This window comes from Anabrus simplex, chromosome 2 (assembly GCF_040414725.1).
Source record: "Anabrus simplex isolate iqAnaSimp1 chromosome 2, ASM4041472v1, whole genome shotgun sequence".
In the NCBI taxonomy this organism is placed as follows: domain Eukaryota; kingdom Metazoa; phylum Arthropoda; class Insecta; order Orthoptera; family Tettigoniidae; genus Anabrus; species Anabrus simplex.
The window spans coordinates 860,643,628-860,664,194 of NC_090266.1; the positions used below are offsets into that span (position 1 = coordinate 860,643,628).

Here is a 20,567-nt window from a genome sequence, read left to right on the forward strand (position 1 = left end):
TGCTCTAAGCTAGCTGAAGACATTGGACCACTGGATGCTGATGACAGTGATTTTGAGTAACCTAATGTTTTATAACAGACACAAGTGAGATGTTAAATGACCTTACTACACACATTTATTCATACTGTTTTAACTATCTATAGTGTTAAATAAAGCAACATTAAATTTACACTTCAACAATTCAGAGCAATATTATTGTAATTAGCACTTATCACCCATTACATTAGGGCAACTTGTAAGTTTGTGTATACCAGAAATAACCATGGAGACATAGCTGTAAGCATTCTAGGCAATGCTGGCAGTCTAAGTCTCCATGGTGATTTCTGGCATACATGGGATCTTTAAATTTGCTTTAATGTAAGATGTAAAAATGCTAGTTACAATAGTATTGCTGTGAACTCTCAAGTTGTGGACAGTTTTCCCTCTAGAACAATATCCTTAAACTCTTCAAAGCCGAAGTGGTGCAAGTTACCGTATTTGCTCGCATTAACTCGCCACCACGTAAATCTTGCACCCCATTTTTAACATTTGAAATTGCAGGGGGAAAATCCCCACACAACTCTCATTCATTTCTGATGTCAAAGACATATGGTACATACACAAAATAAAGTTTGGGTATACCGTGGATGAGACAATGAATAGGCTAAGTATGCCAGTTGCGTTGTTTCAATAGGCTAATGCAAATTTTTTTTTTTTTTTTTTAAGAATACAGTCTTTGGCACCAAAAATGTTCACTTAACTTTTGTCAAAATATGCAAGCAACTTTAGGGTCTTATAATTTTCCAGAAAAGATGTGCAGAGGATAAGAATATTAAATACTGTAGGTATATAATTTTCAGCACATTCAGTGAAAATGAAAGATGTGACTTGCACCACTTTGGTTTAAACCAGCTCATATCTGATCAACAACAGAACACTATTTTAATGACTTTCTCTTTCCTAGCTTTTTCCCAATTATTAGAATTCTACACTAATGTGGATTAAGCCCACTTATACACCCAGATGCTGTTTCTGATGCCAAATCTATGTAGAGGGATGTATTTATTACTGCATGTTTGAGGTGGTTGGTAGTGTAACGTGTTATATGAAAATTAAGATTTGTATCAAGATCACAAACATCTAGCCCTCGAGCTAGAGGAATATTAACTTAACTAAAATGCCCAGCTGGGAATCGAACCCATGGTCCTACGGACCAAAGACTACTATGCTGAACATTCAACAAAGAAGCCAGACAATGCTACTTAATATAATAAGAAGGTATTGGTTTTACGTCCCACTAACTACTTTTGCAGTTTTCAGAGATTCTCTACTTTAATGACTCTTCAAATACAATCAGTTTTAAGAGATGGTGAAGCACCAGAATTTGCCTTACAGCAGAGATTCTCAACCGGTGGGTCACTGTCTAACATGGTTTTAATGCATTTTATTATCACTGGTGTTAATATTACTATCGAGATAGTTATCCATTTTAAAATCCCATTCATATCTAGTTTATAACAAGCATAAATTGTACTGTTAATGTTTTTTGCATTTGTTGAGAAATGATTACAACAATGAAGGCTTTGATTTTTTGTTATCAACATAAATAAACAAACATCAGGACTCAGTGTTGCCAAAATAAATAAATAAATAAATAAATAAATTTATAAATATGGGTAGTCTTTTCAAGGCCAGCAAACAGGGCGCCATAGCATTCAAAACATTGAGAACCACTGCCTTACACTATGTATGTACTCTGGAGTGGGAAGTGTCATAACAATGAGTACTAAGACAAGGGATAAACAATAGTATATTTACATTTTATTTCCATTTGTGCTCCACTTACCAACAGTATAAAATATTTGAAATTTGAGTAAATATGTTGTTCATGTTTCCAAATTATTGAAGAGAAAACAAGGTATATTTCAGAGAACTTAACATCTCAGACTAAGAGAATACTTTTAACATACCAGCAAATGTGGTCTACAAGATCATTACAGACAGCACAAGTAACAAAACTCATGATTCCCCTCTGACAGAGAACATTTGAAACACTTGCAACTGTGTTTCACAAGATCATTGCAGAACACATGAAGCTTATATATCTCAGACTGGTTGAGAATATGTTAGAAACATACCTGCAATGTGTTTCACAAGAATCATAGATGGCATATACACATCTGACTCAATATCTCAAAGAGTGACCAAGACAATATTTGGAAAATACCTGCAAATATGTTTCACAAGATGATCCTAGATAGCACAAAACACATGGATCTTATAGTAATAACCAACAAAATTAACAATGATATTTTTTAAAAGAAAAAAATATGAAAATGAAAAAGTAATCATCCCTATTCAGTGAAACCATGTTCACAAGATTTTGGGTGAAATCTTAACCAGATCACAAGAGTAAATATCATAATCCCTGGCGTGGTAGATCTGGAAGCTCAATTGATGCCATAAGTTTGGATCAGTTGCTCTACTTTTGCAATATAAGCTTCTTTGGCAGCATCGGACGACATCCCCTTCTTTGAATTCCAAGCATCCCACTTGGCCTTCCCTTTGAAGTCTAGCATGCCAGGTCTTGCTGGTAAAGAAAATAGAATGAAAAATAATTGTCAGCTCATCAATTCAGGATTTTACTAACATTTTACAACATAAAGAATTAGCTTGCATGCAAAAGCCACTCATAAATATAAAAAGTGGAGGTGGTGGTGGGCTTCTTGGAAGGACTATTGCCCAATATACCATATAAAAGAACTTTCATTCTGTGGGAAATTAAAGCCTCAATCTATTTCTAGCATTTTAGTTAGCTTATTTTTTATCACATGAGAGAGAGAATTATTATTTTCAAGATTTGTGTATATCAATATATATATATAGTTTTGTCTGTACATTGCTCAGAATATGGAAAGAATGGTATTTATGTATCGGTCATGTTCACAGTAACAATGGAATGCACTTTTTACTTTTCCGTAATTTCTGTCTGTCTGTCTATGTATGTATTTATGTATGTATGTATGTATGTATAAGCATCACGAGAAAACGCTGAAGATAATTTAATGAAAATCGGTAGGTATAGCCGGGGGATGAACCACTACAATCTACGCTATAAATCATTTTATTAACGCTGAGTGAAATGGTAGTTTAGGGGAAGGCCTAAAATTTAATTCTCAACTATTTTTATTATTAGTGGTCCTATTGATAAATACTACACAACAAAAGTTACATAGAATTAAATTTCCGATCATTTATGTCATACATTTTTACCATAACGGCAATGATAACACACATATCCTTGAATTTGTATTTTTGTTGCTAAGTCCATATAAACGTCGAGCCACGAGAAAATGGGTTAACAGAATTTAATGAAAATCTGTATGTAGAGTCGTGGAATAAGAAACTACAGTCTAAGCTACAAAATGTTATTCACCCTGGATGAAATAGTAGTTTAGGGGAAGGTGCCTAAAATTTAATTTTTAAATACAGTACCTATGTTATTGGTCCCATCGAAAAGTACTACATAACAAATGTTATAGAGAATACAATTTCCGATCATTTATGTTTTATGATAAGAGTGGTATTTCCGAGTCGGAAGAAAACCAAATGTGAAGGCCTACAATATCGATAGCACAGAACATTGATCAACAATAACATTACATTGACCATTGTTTGTTGTGATGATGTTCGTCTCTTATCCTGCCACTCAACTCTGATAGATGGGATTACTGCTGCGTACCGAGTATACCAGCCTGACTGAATATTGGCAGGAAATTTCCTTAGCATGCCATTCCTCTGGTTCATGCATTTTCTGATACTGCTGGTACGTTACACACTGGTTCATCATAGTATTCCAGCTATTCAATCCCTACTCTGACGTGCTGTTTTGAATGAGCAGTGAGCACACTTAAGGCAAAGGCTCAGTAGTAGTAGTAGTAGTAGTAGTAGTAGTAGTAGTAGTAGTAGTATGATCTGGTCTAGAATTACAATTTAGGCCTATTCCAAATTATAGCACCACAATTCAATAAATAACTCAAAATTCGACCCTGAAAAGATTAGTTTCTTAAGAAAAGCTTCTTCCTCTTTACTTTTATTAAATTCTACTCATTGGGTACTCCTAGGAAACGGATTAAAAAGGGCACACAGTTTCTGCACTGGGACTCTCCACTATTCGACTCTCCCCCATTGAAAAGTTTCTGCAATCACGGCTTTCTGCGGCTTGGTCATTCCACCCTTGGAACTTGAGACTGTTAGATGTTCGTTGAAAGTGAGAAAATGTGTAGTTTTTCATTTGAGTATTTCATATGAAAGCATTGCTTTTAATTGCGCCATTCCTACTGATGTCATTGTAATAACCTATGTTCATTTCAAATGGGAAAACCACTAACACAATCTTTCTGAGGATGTAAAAAGGCAGGTGGAGAGCGAGTGTCTGCAATTCCAATGAAAACTCAACCTGATTGTGACTGATGGTAGGCAAGCAGACCTATTACAATGAAAATTCTCTAACCCAGTCTTCATATGAGAAATGATGTTTGGTGAATTCCCCATCGCGTTTCTAGGGCAATGTTAAGAACTATGCAATTTAATACAATCTTGCTCACAACGTGTACACTACCTAACCTAAAATTCTATATACAACGTAGAATCCCGTAGCGAAGCACGGGTACATCAGCTAGTATACAAAATTACTGTGTTCATTGTAGCATGTTTCAGTCTTTAGGATGTTCTGATAATGATGATGATTATGCTGATGCTTGTTTAAAGGGGCTTAACATCTAGGTAATTGGCCCCTAATGAAATGAGATGAAATTTAATAATTTAAAAGTCTAAAACTCAGCCACTGACCAGAATTCTTAGTCAAAGTGATAGAAATGAAGGGAAAAGAACAAAGAGGTGTTTGGGATACAATGTTACAGTTTCATTGCGATAAAACACACGTGTATGACACTTTGAAAAACAAAGATCGTATAAAGAACAAGTGGCTGGGGCGTAATAATGGTGACCAGAAAATGAAGCAGAAAGTAACAGGGTATGAAGAAATCAATGAGCTGCTGTGGGAGTGCTTTGTTAATGCTCGTACAAGAAAATTCTTATTTCTGGACCTATTCTTCAAAGCCAAGCCAGTGAACTTCCGTTAATAATTGTGTTAAAAATAAAATGAAAGAAATAAAGGTCAAAAAAGTGGAAGCGTTCAATAGAAAACTTGTAGTATGGGAAAGCCAGCTTTAGAGGAGGAATGCAGCGCATTTTCCAACATTGGACTTTGTTCGTGAATGTGCTGCATTTGAAAAGTATGTTTCAGTAATCGCAGACATCAAGAAACAATTTACAGAACTATTCCAAGATATTAATATTCTATTTCCTCTTCTACAAACATTTGAGACCATTCACTGTTTCAGTCGATGCTCCTGTTCACTTGCAGATGGAACTTATCGATCTCCAGTCTACAGCACTCCTTCGAGATAAGTTCTCCCTCTTCAGCAATACGAAGTGGTTGAGTGAATACAGTTTTTCTTGTGCAAGATGTCTCAAAAATGTAGCGCTGTATCCAGTAATCGGGAGATAGTGGGTTCGAGCCCCACTGTCGGCAGCCCTGAAGATGGTTTTCCGTAGTTTCCCGTTTTCACACCAGGCAAATGCCGGAGCTGTACCTTAGTTAAGGCCACGGCCGCTTCCTTCCAATTCCTAGGCCTTTCCTGCCCCATCGTTGCCGTGAGACATATCTGTGTTGGTACGGCGTAAAGCAAATGGCAAAAAATAAATTAAAAAAAAAAACTTTCGAACTGGGCGAGTTGGCCGTGCGGTTAGGTGCACGCAGCTGTGAGCTTGCATCCGGGAGATAGTTCAAACCCCACTGCTAGCAGCCCTGAAGATGGTTTTCCGTTGTTTCCCATTTTCACACCAGGCCAAAAAATTGAATAAGCCAGAATTCGAGGCTTCAAATGGTTGGCTTGAAAGCGTTTTCAAAATTTGTTTAACATAAAATCACAAATATGTCTGTACATTATTTTGAACATTCAGAAAAAAAAAATGCCTGACTAATGATTGTAATTCGAAAGTCGTTTTTGCTGGAATGATTTGCACTTTTAACTCTTCAGGTTCATAGTTATTTAATGAAAGTACTTGAAAATCCAGAGCATGTTTCCAGTCATTTGACCGGGTCAGAAATGGAATGAAGCCCCATCTAACAGCAAGGACAGGAAATGTGCCGGCTGCCGAAGCCTGTTGCACTCCTCTGGGGCAATGATAAACGAGTGATAGATTAAATGAAATGTTAATGGAGAGTGTTGCTGGAATGAAATATGACAGGGAAAACCGGAGTACTCTGAGAAAAACCTGTCCTGCCTTCGCTTTGTCCAGCACAAATCTCACATGGAGTGACCGGAATTTGAACCACGGTACTCAGTGGTGAGTAAGAGGCTGGCGCGCTGCCACTTCAGCCATGGAGGCTACAATTAAAGTACTTCATGTATTAAATTATTATCTTTCGGAGGCACACAGGAACCCATCAGTAAACAGTTCGATGCACCAGTGTGAGGTAAAAATGTTAACTCCAGAGATATGCAGAAAAGGTCTTGCCATTTTTTCAGATTTCGACCACTGCACAATTAAATTAGGGGCATTGAATATGCCCTGCTGGACAGCTTGATCTGGTGGCTTTGATTCCTGCAGTACGATAAACAGACACGGAAGGAGGCGTCCCATGTATGATACAGTTGGCATAATTTTGAATTGTGTAACACCACACACTATCTTCTTACCACGGCCATCAAGTGTTCTCCTGGAATGCGATTCTTCATTTATGCCAGATTGATCTGCATTATATACATTGTCAACACCATACTGCTCTATAAGCAGCATTGTCTCTTCTCTCCAGGAATGAAGTGTCATCTTTTGCTTTTTGTATGACAAACCGAGTTATTTTTCGTGATCCTATGTGAAGCTGTTGCTTGAAATTCCATACCCATGTTGCACTTGCTGACAAAGATAAATCGAGCGATTTGGCTTCTTCACGGGCCCATTTTTGCAAGTTCATATTGTGCACTATCAAGTTGTTTGCGTGGAATTCCATAAATTTCGTACACACCAACTCGTACAACTGCTTATATTTATCCGTGACTGTTAAACTAGAAGACGGCTTGCCAACAGAATCCGCTTTTGCAATATCTTCCTTAAACCGGTACAACTCGTCTCATCCTTCAATCTAGGATATCTGTCTTCCGTAGAGTCCCATGATAAATGACATGTTTGCTTTAGCTTCCGTCTCTTTGCACTCAACCATATGTTTTTAACCTTTCTTTTTTCTTCCAATGACCATTCTACTCTGTTCCTTCGAGCTCCGTAGACCTTCTGATGTTGATTCCTATTTTGATGAAGGTAAAGTAGATTCTTCTGATGGAGATTCGTATTCGTCGGGCACTAACACTGATTTAGATACTGGTTCGTATTCATTCATATCTGAAGTCTGTATGTAATATTTCTGTATCAGAATCTAATATATCTACTAATTACTGAAACACTGTCTCATCATCTTAGATTAAAACGGAAAACTGGAAATTATTTTCGTTAAAGTGATTATATAACTCATTCACTACATTCAGAGGGTTCATTTTTATAGGTAGAAGCTTACTTCAGAACGACCCGTACACAACTCATGATGCCTCACAGTGCGGTCTCCCCCCCCCCCCCCCCCCCGCCCACTTCCCTTTACATTGCACCAGCAGTTCAAAATAACTTCACTCCGATTGGACACTGATGACCCCCAACCGCACATCTTTACTGCCCTGTAACTAAGATGCTGTACATGCACTCTAGGATGTAATACTCAAGGATTTCACATATTTCAGTGTGCTCTTTCGGATGGTGTATAAATCTGTTTCAAGTTTTCTTAACATTGATGGTCCCTTATGAGCCAGGATCGAACCTGCTAAGTTGGGGTCAGAAGACCAGCGCTTCAACCGTCTGAGCCAGTAAGCTCGCCAGTGAAAATACTGGCAGAGATACATGGTTTCCAGGTATGAACATACAGCAGCAAGCCGCCTTTCATACTGAGAGATATCAGAAATGAAAGGGGTGCACTTTCTGTTACGAGGAGCATCTTGCATAAGAATGGTTTAGAGAGTTGAAGCTGGAAGAAAGGAAGAAGTTAAGACTGTGGCACTGGCTTCCAGTGCCTCAGAGCTCAAACTAACCACATGGCAAGGAGTTGTGAAGTGAAAGTGTGTTGGTTATGCTGTGTACCAGAGCATTTTACAGTTATGTGCCTGGCTTTGAGCAAGCAATCCATCTAACAAGACCAAAGAGGTAAGACCATTAGCGGCATAACTGTAGAACAGGCGTTGCTCCAGACATCGATTATTAAACCAGTAAAATGGAAGTTCTTCATAGTATGGGCACCGATCATACTTCTGAAGGCGTCTAGTCCGTAAGCTTGGACTACACTCAAATGGTCATGAAACCCATATTCAAATGCTTTTTGGTGGACAGGGGAGTAAGGGCACTGAGCACAATACTTATCCAGTGGAAATGCAATCTCTTACAGGAGCCTTTAAATTTGTTTCAACAATTGCTTGACCAAGGGAAGGTCTTGGGCTTAGATGCACTTCCAACAGAACTTACAGCAAGTGGAATAGAAGTGACTGGCATAGGATATGGGGATACAGAGACATGTACTATTTGGCACTGATGTGTTGCCAATGATACAGTTATCACTAGAGCTGAAAAACAACATGTTTGCAGTATACACTAAGTTTGGATGATGCACAGGGGGCATATTGTGGACCCCAGAATGGAAAGTGTAACTTCTGCAATATCACAGTTTACTGAGCAGAAGATCGACATAGGATCTGTGGAAGATTGCGACTCCATGGGTCCAGCCCAAGTGAAGAGCATAAGGGAAAAGGAAGGTATAATGAATCAATTCAATGAAAACGCGAAGACAGAGACAGGAGTTCAGTCAGGATCCCATGGAGGGAAGACTCCAAAGAATTGGGCAACAACCTGCAAAACTGTCTTCAACGACACATTCGTTGACTGGAGAAAATTGAGAATATGATTACTATGAAAAGGTACTTCAAGAGTGATGAGAACATGGCATAATAGAGTGTCTCAGTGGATGATAGACCAGTGGAAGGTTACTATTTGCTGTATAGTGCTATCATTAATAAGAACAGTACAACAACTAAGCAAGACCACTGTTGCGATGCTTCTGCATTGGGATCAAATGGTGTCTCGCTCAACGACTGTGGAAAAAGAGACCAAATTTTATTGATGACCTAGTGTCCTCTATTATAGCTTTCAGACTGAATGAGGTCTGTGTAGTAGTGGACATTGCTAAAGCTTTCCTTCAGATACAATACACCAAAACAAATTGAAGTTATTCTGGCGAAATAAAAGAAGTTGCAAATTTAGTCACCTTCTAGCACGGTCAAGTTAGCTTTGGCATGAAATACAGCTTGTTCCTTCTGGAAGGAATGCAAAAGCAGCTCAGAGAAGACTAGGTGTTGCATCACAGTATCTGCAGAGAAGTTAAGGAGTTCCTCTTTACTGGACAATTGCATCACTACCATCCATGACATGGAAAAAATACAAGGATTCATAAAATTGACAACAGGTATACCTAAGAGTGGCAAGTTCAATTTGAGGGGATACGTGGACGGCCCCCCCAAACTAAACGGAGACAGTGGTGCTTGGATTGGTATGGGATCCTTCAGATGACACAATCAGGTGACATGGAACCAGAACAACTGGACATGATACCCTTGACAAAAAAGGGACTGCTTGCAGTAGCACATAAGGTTTTCAACCCTATAGGAATCGTCAGCCCTGCACTCCTCCAATCCAGAATGATTATATTAAAGGCACAGTTGTCAGGCAGGGGGTGGGATAAAGAGTTACCTGAAAACCTAAGGAAGTCTTTCAAGAAGTGGTTCAATGAAGTGGGATGCTGGAGGGAATGCCGCACTGAATGAAGGTTCCATCGACCAGATTCAAGGTTCAACGTGTCATTGCAGATGGCAGCAAAGAGGCTTTCTCAGAATGCATCTTTTACAGGGCCAAAAACGAAGACAAAGCCATTTCAGGTCTGGTGATAGCTAAATCCACAGTGGCTCCAAAATCAGTAACCACTACACCTTGGCTGGAACTCTTGGCAGCATTAATCTCTACTAGACTCCTGCCATCAAGTGGTGAAAGAAAATGATGTAATCTCTCCAGAGGGTATAATCCACAGCGACTAGCCAACAGCCGATGGGTCCCAGTTGGCTTCTAAAAAAGGGTGTGGAATGGTATCAGTCCAGAATAGAATATGCTCGGGTAGAGAAGGAGACTATGAAAAGCTGTGTGAAAACAATCCCTCTGTCAGAAGATGAGAATTTCACAGAAAGGCTTATGTATTTCAGTAGATACCCTAATGACAGCAAGGATGATGGCATGGAACACTGGTTCATAAAAAATTTGAGGCAACCTCTATCAGAGAGGGTTCTCTGAGTTCCCGATGGTGGCAAGATCAAAACAGCAGAATAAGAGGTGCTTACAACGATTCAGCAGGAAGGGCTAGATGAAGACAAATTGAAGGAGTGTTTCAAAGTAGTGAGAGGTACAGGAGGAGTGAGACAAAAGTTATTTAAATGAATCCCATTATTCATCCTGGAGGACATCCACTGGTTAAAATAATCATGGATAAAAAACACAGGATTATAAGGCATGCGGGTGTTCACACCCTCTTAAGACTATGAGTACAGTCCTGCGCGGATATACAAAACAATATCCGCATCCACACCTCCTTCACCCGCACATGGTTATCTGCATCCGCAAATTGTTATCTGCGGATATTATAAATATTTAACTAGTGTATTACACCCAAAATATTGAAAGTGACAAATCTGTTAACGTAACGCAATAGTCCTGACACTGGAACCCCTAGTCACAAGTTTAAGGGATTTTCTCTTGTGACAACTACTGATGTATTGACCTTTGTTCCTTGCTTTCATTAATTGCGGACAGGAGCTAGGTACGCTCATGTCAGATTTACGGCTTCATGGTCTCAAGGCTCTTTATATATCACCATTCCCCCATACCACTGTCAAGGGTCACCTAATTACCACGAAAAAATAAGAGTATACCTGAGTGAAAGTAAATAAACGTCATTTAGAAATTATCAGCAAAATTATCCGCACTGCCATACAGTTTGTATCCGCCAAGACACTATCTTGGGTAAGTCCGCAGATATCCGCAACCGTGCAGGGCTCTAACTATGAGAGGACTTCTTGGATAATTAAGAGGAAGGTACACAACTAAAATGTTGTAGTGGAATGCAGAAAATGTTGTCATTCTAATACTAAAGCCTTGACCACACCACTGGCTCCCTAGCCTAGGGAGAGGGTGATATCAAGGAGTACCGTTCAGTACCATGGGACTAGACTTCACAGGCCCTTTATTCCTCAAGACATGGTGGGAAAGCAAGGGTGAGCTTTTTCATCCATGCACTGTATAGAGCTGTACATTTTGAAACAGATTCCTTTAATCCTGGAGACGACATCAGAAAAGGAAAGTGACATCTTAAAACGTTATCCAGTATCAAGCTAAGGCACCATCTGAAGTTTCCGAAGTAGCGGATGGTGAAGAGGAACAGAAGAGACCAACTGTGAAGATCACAAGAAGTCGGCTCCAAGTAAAATCCATCTTTAAATAAGACAATAAATTTCCCTATGGGAATCAACATCTTTATCAATAATATATTTATTGCAGACAATGAGAGTTTGTAAGTTGTATAACTTTCAAAGATGGGAGGAAATTTAGAGAATTAATGCAACATCTTTGTTATAGATTACTTCTGAATCCTTGCAGTTATGTTTTCGTTCTTAGATAAGTTGGATTGTATTCCATGATAATGGACCTGTGTGGAAATACGTTTCTTTATGAGGTTTAACTTTCAATTGATAATTATAATTTAACAACTAAGCATATACATCCTCTTTGCTGACAAGTCATTCAACCAATTGCACCTTACTGAATTCAATTTTCTTTGCTGGGCTATCTACGAGGTCAAATTTAACCCAACTGGTTCAAAGGCATATTTGCCCATGCTTACTTGGCTTCACACTTTACTAAATAGTTTCAAGAAATTGAAGGAAATACTGTGAAGCTCCAAAGTAATTCTCAACCTACCTGTGTTGACATCACCAACTGTGCCTTGCTTGTATAGTGCATAGATTTCGAGCAATTCCTCATCTGTGGGGTTTTTGGCCAATTTCTTTACATCTTCTGCTGCCTTTTGGAATTTCTGGAACAAACATTGCAAAACTCAGCAACATAGATATTTCTGGAGCTCAGAATTTTTACTGGGGTTACCAGTGAACTTTCAACCCAGTGACAGATTTCTCTAACATACATTGGTATATACCATAAAATACATCCATAGATACATAGCTTTCCATATCTAATTTCATTGTCCTTTCCCATTTGTAAAATGTCCCACTAACAAAAATGATCACAAATCATGTAAATCAAAAGAAAAGCTGAAAGCATGTACAGGATTTTTGCTTTCTCTGAACCTTGCATCACTCATTTCTTGATGGATACAATACTTTTGCATCCATCTCATGACACAGGCTACAGCGAAGTGTAGCTTCCACCCAAGCCCCAGTCTCATCCATGGCTGCGACAATACGGAAGCTGTTGGGGTATGGGCAGTGCTGAGTAATGAAATGAGAGTACAACCAGTGCAACTGTTATGAAAGGTGTTGCTCAGAGGGTTAGTCGTGCTGCATTAGCACTTTCTGACCCAGTGAGGAAAGCAATGGCGAACTACCTCACTACTCATCTTGCTTAGTATGCCTCATTTTGGTGCTGTCAGTTTTTGTGGTTTTCCTATAATTGCATAGCCTTTGGTGGTGCTGTTTGAGGATCCAACCAGCCTCTGGGCTAACGACCTAACAGATACAGAGACAGTGCTTTTTAAAGTTCATAAACCTAACCAAGATATGCATTCAGGACATGCATGTGTTCGAACTCCACCTTTGGCTGTCCTGAGAATGGTTTTCTGTGGTTTCCCATTTTCACTTCCAGGCAAATGTTGGGACCCTTCCTACTCATAGGCCATAGTCTATTCCTTCCACCTCCTTACACAATTTCACTCACTTTAATTTTTTTCCATTAGCTTCTCAAGCAAGGTCGGCATCTGAAAGGGCATCTGGCCATAAAGACATGCCATATACATTCTTCATCTCACCTCAATCCCAGACGCCATATTAAGAAACGGGACTAATGGGGTAGACAAACACTATCACATTAAACATACAAATATAAACAATTCATGCAAGTAGAGTAACTCAACAAGTACAGATGTGTTAGGTGGCTACAACAGATTCATTTTGGAAGATTTTTAAAATTTCATTAAATCCTGAGTATATTTTATTCTAAAAATACACACAAAAATGTGTTTCTTTACCCGTAACATATGTAATTCATGACAATTGAAAGAAAAGGGAAAACCTACCTGATTCATGTAAGTATACAAGGGCTGCTCAATAGAAACATTGAGACACACCTCCATTAAGTTTTTTTAAAATTTGCTTTACGTTGCACCAACACAGACAGGTCTTATGGCGACGTTGGGATAGGAAAGGGCTAGGAACTGGAAGGAAACGGTCGTGGCCTTAACGTACAGTCTGGTGTGAAAATGGGAAGCCGCAGAAAACCATCTGCAGGGCTGCCGACAGTGGGGTTCAAACCCACTATCTCCCGGATGCAAGCTCGCAACTGCGTGCCCCTAAACGCACTGCCAACTCGCCCGGTCCTCCATTAAGTAGAGGAGAAAATGGAAGTAACATTGATGTGTAATGGATATGTTCAAATATGTACAACATGACTGGAGTAAACTCTTGTGCAAGGAAGATGCTTTAGGAAGTGAAATCTTTGGTCAAATTCAAGCCATGTATGGGAATGCGTGTTTCAAATAAAGCAGTGTGTTCAAGTGTTATGCCAAGTTTCAAAGTGGATGGGTATGCATGGTGGATCTCCCATTATTTAGACAGTTGCCTGCAATTACACAGAAAATTGCTACAGTTGACATGATCGTGAAAGGATATCGCTGTCAACTGCATGAGAGGTTGTCAACAGACAATCTTGGTTGTGCGATCCATACACCACCACCCACCCCCCAGAGAGAACTGAGGTATTAACGTGTGTTCCGAAAGGGTACCTCCACCAAGAATAGAAAGCCATATAGATGAAAATATATCTGGAATAACTCAGCCAACACAACATGGTTGAACAATATTTCTTGGAGCAAAACTGTTATTCGTGATGAAACCAGGTGCCACCATTTTGGGCAAGTAATAAAGACGAGTCAGGAATAGAGACAATCCTTCGTACTAAAACCGAAAAGGCAGGCATTTGCTTCAGCTGACAGCGGCATGTTGACACTGTTCCTTAATATACTTCACTGTTTGAGGGGTTACTGGTCAGTGCCACAGTCAATGCTCAACTCTAAGTGGCCAACAGACAGTCAGGAAAAGTCACAAGGTGGGCATGTTCACATACTACCAACGTAATAATGAACACACTGCACCATTTTTGCTGGGGTCTAGTTTATCACTCACTTGACCATCCAGATCTGTCCCTGTAACTCTTTGATCCATTGAAAAGACAAAGGATAAGTAATTCACCACTTAAGTAGTTTCTTATGCTGTGGAAGAGTGGTTCAACCAGTATATAGGGAAACCCAGGGTAATTATATCATATAAATACCATATGCAGGAATACAAAATTGATAGGCTAATTAGAAAATAACATACACAAATTGAGTAACTCTCTAATGTGTGGGAATGCAGAAATATCATTAGTTACTTTCTGGTATTTATATGATAATGTTCTAATTACCCCAGGGTTCCCCTAGGGGAACTACTTAAGCATCGGTATAGGTACTTGAACAGAGAAGAGTGATCAGGTGATCTATAGGCTCTCTCAGTCATGATAGTGATTTTTTTTTTTTTACAATTGACTGTATGTCGCACCAATGCAGATAGGTCTTATGGTGATGATTGGATAGGAAAAGGCTAGAAGTGAGAAGGAAGTGGCCAAGACCTTAAGGTACAACTCCAGCATTTCGCTGGTATGAAAATAGGAAACCACGGAAAACCATCTTCAGGGATGTCGACAGTGGGGCTTAAACCCACTCTCTCCCAAGTGAAAGCTCACAGTTGCATGCCCCTAACCATACAGCCAACTCTCTCGGTGATATAGTAAATGCTGTCTAATACAAATAGTGGACGTTGCTACACACCGGTCTAAGTTTCAAATGAACAATTCTGGACAAGATCACAACTTTGGTTTCTCAGTTTGAATTTCACATAAACAAGTAACGTGCTTCAATCCATCTTGTAATATCCTGAAGGTCATCAAATTCATTGTAGGTCTAATTCGACCCATTCATCACTGACAATTCTGCGCAAGTCTTGCAGGTTATGAGGTCATTCAGAACATTCAATGACAGCTTCTTTCAAATATTCCAAACGTGTTCAATGAGTTCATTTCGGGGAAACATGTAGACACTTCATTTGGCCGATTCCAGCATCATGAAGGAAACAATGATAACCATATGATGGGCCTGCGAGTTTGATTTGATTTGTTTATCATAAACAGATGGTTCATGTTTGTGGGTTACTGTAGTCACGTCCTAGTTCGTGAACCATGGGCAACGGCTGAGTGGCCTAGTAAGTGGTCCTGAGAGTCAGTATACCAGTTGCTATGGAATGGGAGTGGGCATCTCTGACATATTCTGAGTCGTGGCCCTCCTTGTGCTCAGGCGGCTAGGACTATACAATTCACCGGTGGTCCATAACCTGTTAGAGGAGAGATCCTCACTTGGACTATGTGCAAGTAGGGCAGCATCTTGCTTCATGAATTTACCGAGCTCAGAACACTTCAAGCAAGCCTCGGACCTATGGGAGTAATGGAGTCCCACTCCCATTTGACAGGCGAGGGACTCCTTGGAAACAACTTGGCGAACGAAATGGAATTCGATGGGGAGCTATCAATATTAATGGGGCTTATGGAAGAAAGAAGGTAGAACTGGCTGAGTCAGCAAAGAGGATGCATCTGGATGTGCTAAGAGTAAGTGATATTCGGGTAAGGGGAGATAAGGAGGAAGAGATAGGTTATAAAGTGTACTTGACAGGTGTCAGAAAGGGAAGGGCAGAGTCTGGGATAGGGCTCTTTATCAGGAATACCATTGCACGCAACATAGTTTCGGTTAGGCACGTAAATGAGCGAATGATGTGGGTAGATTTCGTCAGTGGGAGGAATTAGGACAAGAATTGTGTCCGTGTATTCACCATGTGAGGGTGCAGATGAGGATGAAGTTGACAAGTTTTATGAAGCATTGAGTGACATCGTGGTCAGGGTCAACAGCAAGGATAGAATAGTGCTAATGGGCGATTTCAATGCGAGAGTTGGGAATAGAACTGAAGGATACGAAAGGGTGATTGGTAAATGTGGGGAAGATATGGAAGCTAATGGGAATGGGAAGTGTTTGCTGGACTTCTGTGCTAGTATGGGTTTAGCTGTTACGAATACATTCTTCAAGCATAAGGCTATTCACCGCTACACATGGGAGGCTAGGGGTACCAGATCCATAATAGACTATATCTTAACAGACTTTGAATTCAGGAAATCTTTTAGAAATGTACGAGTTTTTTTGGGATTTTTCGATGATACAGACCACTATCTGATCTGTAGTGAACTAAGTATCTCTAGGCCTAGGGTAGAGAAAGTGAAATCTGTCTGCAAACGAATAAGGGTAGAAAATCTCCAGGACGAGGAAATTAGAAGTACATGGATATGATTAGTGAGAAGTTTCGAACAGTAGACAGTAAGCAGGTTCAGGATATAGAAAGTGAATGGGTGGCATACAGGGATGCTGTAGTAGAAACAGCAAAGGAATGCCTAGGAACAACTGTGTGGAAAGATGGGAAAAGGCGAACATCTTGGCAGAATGAAGTGAGAGCAGCCTGTAAACGTGAAAAGAAGGCTTATCAGAAATGGCTCCAAACAAGGGCCGAGGCAGACAGGGATTGGTACGTAGATGAAAGAAACAGAGTGAAACAAATAATTGTTGAATCCAAAAAGAAGTCGTGGGAAGATTTTGGTAATAACCTGGAAAGGCTAGGTCAAGCAGCAGGGAAACCTTTCTGGACAGTAATAAAGAATCTTAGGAAGGGAGGGAAAAAGGAAATGAACAGTGTTTTGAGTAATTCAGGTGAACTCATAATAGATCCCAGGAAATCACTGGAGAGGTGGAGGGAATATTTTGAACATCTTCTCAATGTAAAAGGAAATCATCCTGGTGGTGTTGCGAACAGCCAAGCTCATGGGGAGGAGGAAAATGATGTTGGTGAAATTATGCTTGAGGAAGTGGAAAGGATAGTAAATAAACTCCATTGTCATAAGGCAGCAGGAATAGATGAAATTAGACCTGAAATGGTGAAGTATAGTGGGAAGGCAGGGATGAAATGGCTTCATAGAGTAGTAAAATTAGCATGTAGTGTTGGTAAGGTACCTTCAGATTGGACAAAAGCAGTAATTGCACCTATCTATAAGCAAGGGAACAGGAAGGATTGCAATAACTATCGAGGTATCTCATTGATTAGTATACCAGGCAAAGTATTCACTGGCATCTTGGAAGGGAGGGTGCGATCTGTCGTTGAGAGGAAGTTGGATGAAAACCAGTGTGGTTTCAGACCACAGAGAGGCTGTCAGGATCAGATTTTTCAGTATGCGCCAGGTAATTGAAAAATGCTATGGGAGGAATAGGCAGTTGTGTTTATGTTTCGTAGATCTAGTGAAAGCATATAAGAGGGTACCGAGGGAAAAGATGTTCGCTATACTGGGGGACTATGGAATTAAAGGTAGATTATTAAAATCAATCCAAGGCATTTATGTTGACAATTGGGCTGCAGTGAGAATTGATGGTAGAATGAGTTCTTGGTTCAGGGTACTTACAGGAGTTAGACAAGGCTGTAATCTTTCACCTTTGCTGTTTGTAGTTTACATGGATCATATGCTGAAAGGTATAAAATGGCAGGGAGGGATTCAGTTAGGTGGAAATGTAGTAAGCAGTTTGGCCTATGCTGACGACTTGGTCTTAATGGCAAACTGTGCCGAAAGCCTGCAGTCTAACATCTTGGAACTTGAAAAATGCAATGAGTATGGTATGAAAATTAGCCTCTCGAAGACTAAATTGATGTCAGTAGGTAAGAAATGCAACAGAACTGAATGTCAGATTGGTGATACAAAGATAGAACAGGTCGATAATTTCAAGTATTTATGTTGTGTGTTTTTCCAGGATGGTAATATAATACGTGAGATTGAATCAAGGTGTAGTAAAGCTAATGCAGTGAGCTCGCAGTTGCGATCAGCAGTATTCTGTAAGAAGGAAGTCAGCTCCCAGACGAAACTATCTTTACATCGGTCTGTTTTCAGACCAACTATGCTTTACGGGAGCGAAAGCTGGGTGGACTCAGGATATCTTATTCATAAGTTAGAAGTAACAGACATGAAAGTAGCAAGAATGATTGCTGGTACAAACAGGTGGGAACAATGGCAGGAGGGAACTCTGAATGAGGAGATAAAGGCTAATTTGGGAATGAACTCGATGGATGAAGCTGTACGCATAAACCAGCTTCGGTGGTGGGGTCATGTGAGGCGAATGGAGGATAGGTTACGTAGGAGAATAATGGACTCTGTTATGGAGGGTAAGAGAAGTAGAGGGAGACCAAGACGACGATGGTTAGACTGTTTCTAACAATTTAAAGATAAGAGGTATAGAACTAAATGAGGCCACAACACTAGTTGCAAATCCAGGATTGTGGCGACGTTTAGTAAATTCTCAGAGGCTTGCAGACTGAATGCTGAAAGGCATAACAGTCTATAATGATAATGTATGTATGCATCATAAACAGAGTTAATTCTCCAATTACAGATGATATAATACATTCAATAATAACAATATTAACAGCACCTACTACTACTACTACTACTACTACTACTACTAAGCAATATATACATATTTACAAAACACATAATGAAGAAAAGAAACCATGAAAACAGGAAAGTGTTTATATATTTGAAACTACCGAAGGAAGGTAGGAAGGAAGGAAGGAAGGAAGGAAGGAAGTGTAACTTTCAGTTATGAAATGCACAGAACAAGATACAAGGAACACACTGTCTATGAAGCGTGCATAAGATGACTGCGAATTTCACTAGCTGACGAGTGAAATATATCCACCATCCCGCTAATTTCCTTCCGAGGATCTTAGGGCCTGCATAAACCAAGCGTTCCTGTGTGATTCCGTTCTGCACGTGTACGTGAAATGTGACAACCTGTCGGGTGCTGTGGGAAGGAACGTGAATTGGTAGCAACTGGAGTAAATTGGGACAGTCAAGGAAATTACCAATACATTTGTGTATGAAACGTGCGTTGATATACCTGTGCCTAGTTCTAAGACACTCAATACACATGTCTGTACAAAACAAATCATAATCTATCGAGGACAGCTAGATACCCAAACACGTTGTACTGATCCATTTTAAGAATCTGATCTGTACTTGCTTTAAGGCATTAACTAAGTATTGCTGTGAGGGGATACACACTTCAGAGCAGTACTCTAGACTACATCGTATAAGCGAGAAATACAGGGTTTTCAATAGGACAACAGATTTAAATCTCTTGCAATTTCTTTTAAGAAAGCCTAATGTTTTAAATGCCTTGTTAACAATATTTAACACAGGCTCATACAAAGATAGACCATTTTGAAGACTAAATATAACACAAAGATAGTTAATTTTATTAACACACTTCACTTCTTGATCCTTTATATGATAATTGAATACATTGACTTGTGATTTTCTCGTGAAGGACATTGCACTGCACTTTGAAATATACAGAGATGCCAACTTTCAAGAGAGGTAATTCGTAATGAAGCCGTTAGGGGGGGCGGGGGGGGGGGGGGGTCGCAGATTTCCCCCCCCCCCCCCGTAATCTTACTTCTTACGTATCATTTAATTTAAAGCTTGTAGTTCCTGTTTGGTAAACGTACGCTGGTGACATGCTTTTTCTTTTCATATCATGTGCATCCTCTGCACTAACAGAGCACTTAACAGTTCGGAGTTCATATTAGCACGAAATTCAGTCTTGTTTTTCATCATGCGCATCCGAAACATCGCGGCTACACACACTACAAAACACGTATGAATGAGATTTTGAGGAATGCATTAAACAAGGCCATTCTTCCGAGTATACCTCCCTAAATTTTTTAACTATATTTATTACTAACGTCACTAATCGCGGTAACGTAATCACACGTATTTTCCTGCACAAGAAATCGCTTCATTATTTCATTATTTCGCATTTCGTAACACACGATTAGCATATATCCTAGAAGAGCAATATATGTAAATTTGGCAACCAAAATCGCAATAAATACATCTTCAACAGTCACGCAGCACACAGTATTCACGATTAAACGGAGTTTGTCACCACTTTACCGCCAAAACAAAGACAAAAGAACTCGCATACTTGC

General features: G+C 39.7%; 1 protein-coding gene across 1 annotated transcript in view; it reads right to left on the reverse strand.

Moving 5' to 3' along the window:
- Positions 1-1,778: 1,778 nt before the first annotated feature.
- The window catches only part of LOC136864520 (acyl-CoA-binding protein), a 78,502-nt gene continuing 59,713 nt past the window's right edge, over positions 1,779-20,567 (reverse strand). Inside the window, exons 3-4 of the mRNA XM_067141594.2 lie at positions 12,154-12,268; positions 1,779-2,569 (exon numbers count right to left, since the gene is read on the reverse strand). Coding sequence (XP_066997695.1) covers positions 2,430-2,569; positions 12,154-12,268 — 255 coding nt within the window. The 3' untranslated portion in view covers positions 1,779-2,429. The remainder of the gene's footprint in view (positions 2,570-12,153; positions 12,269-20,567) is intronic.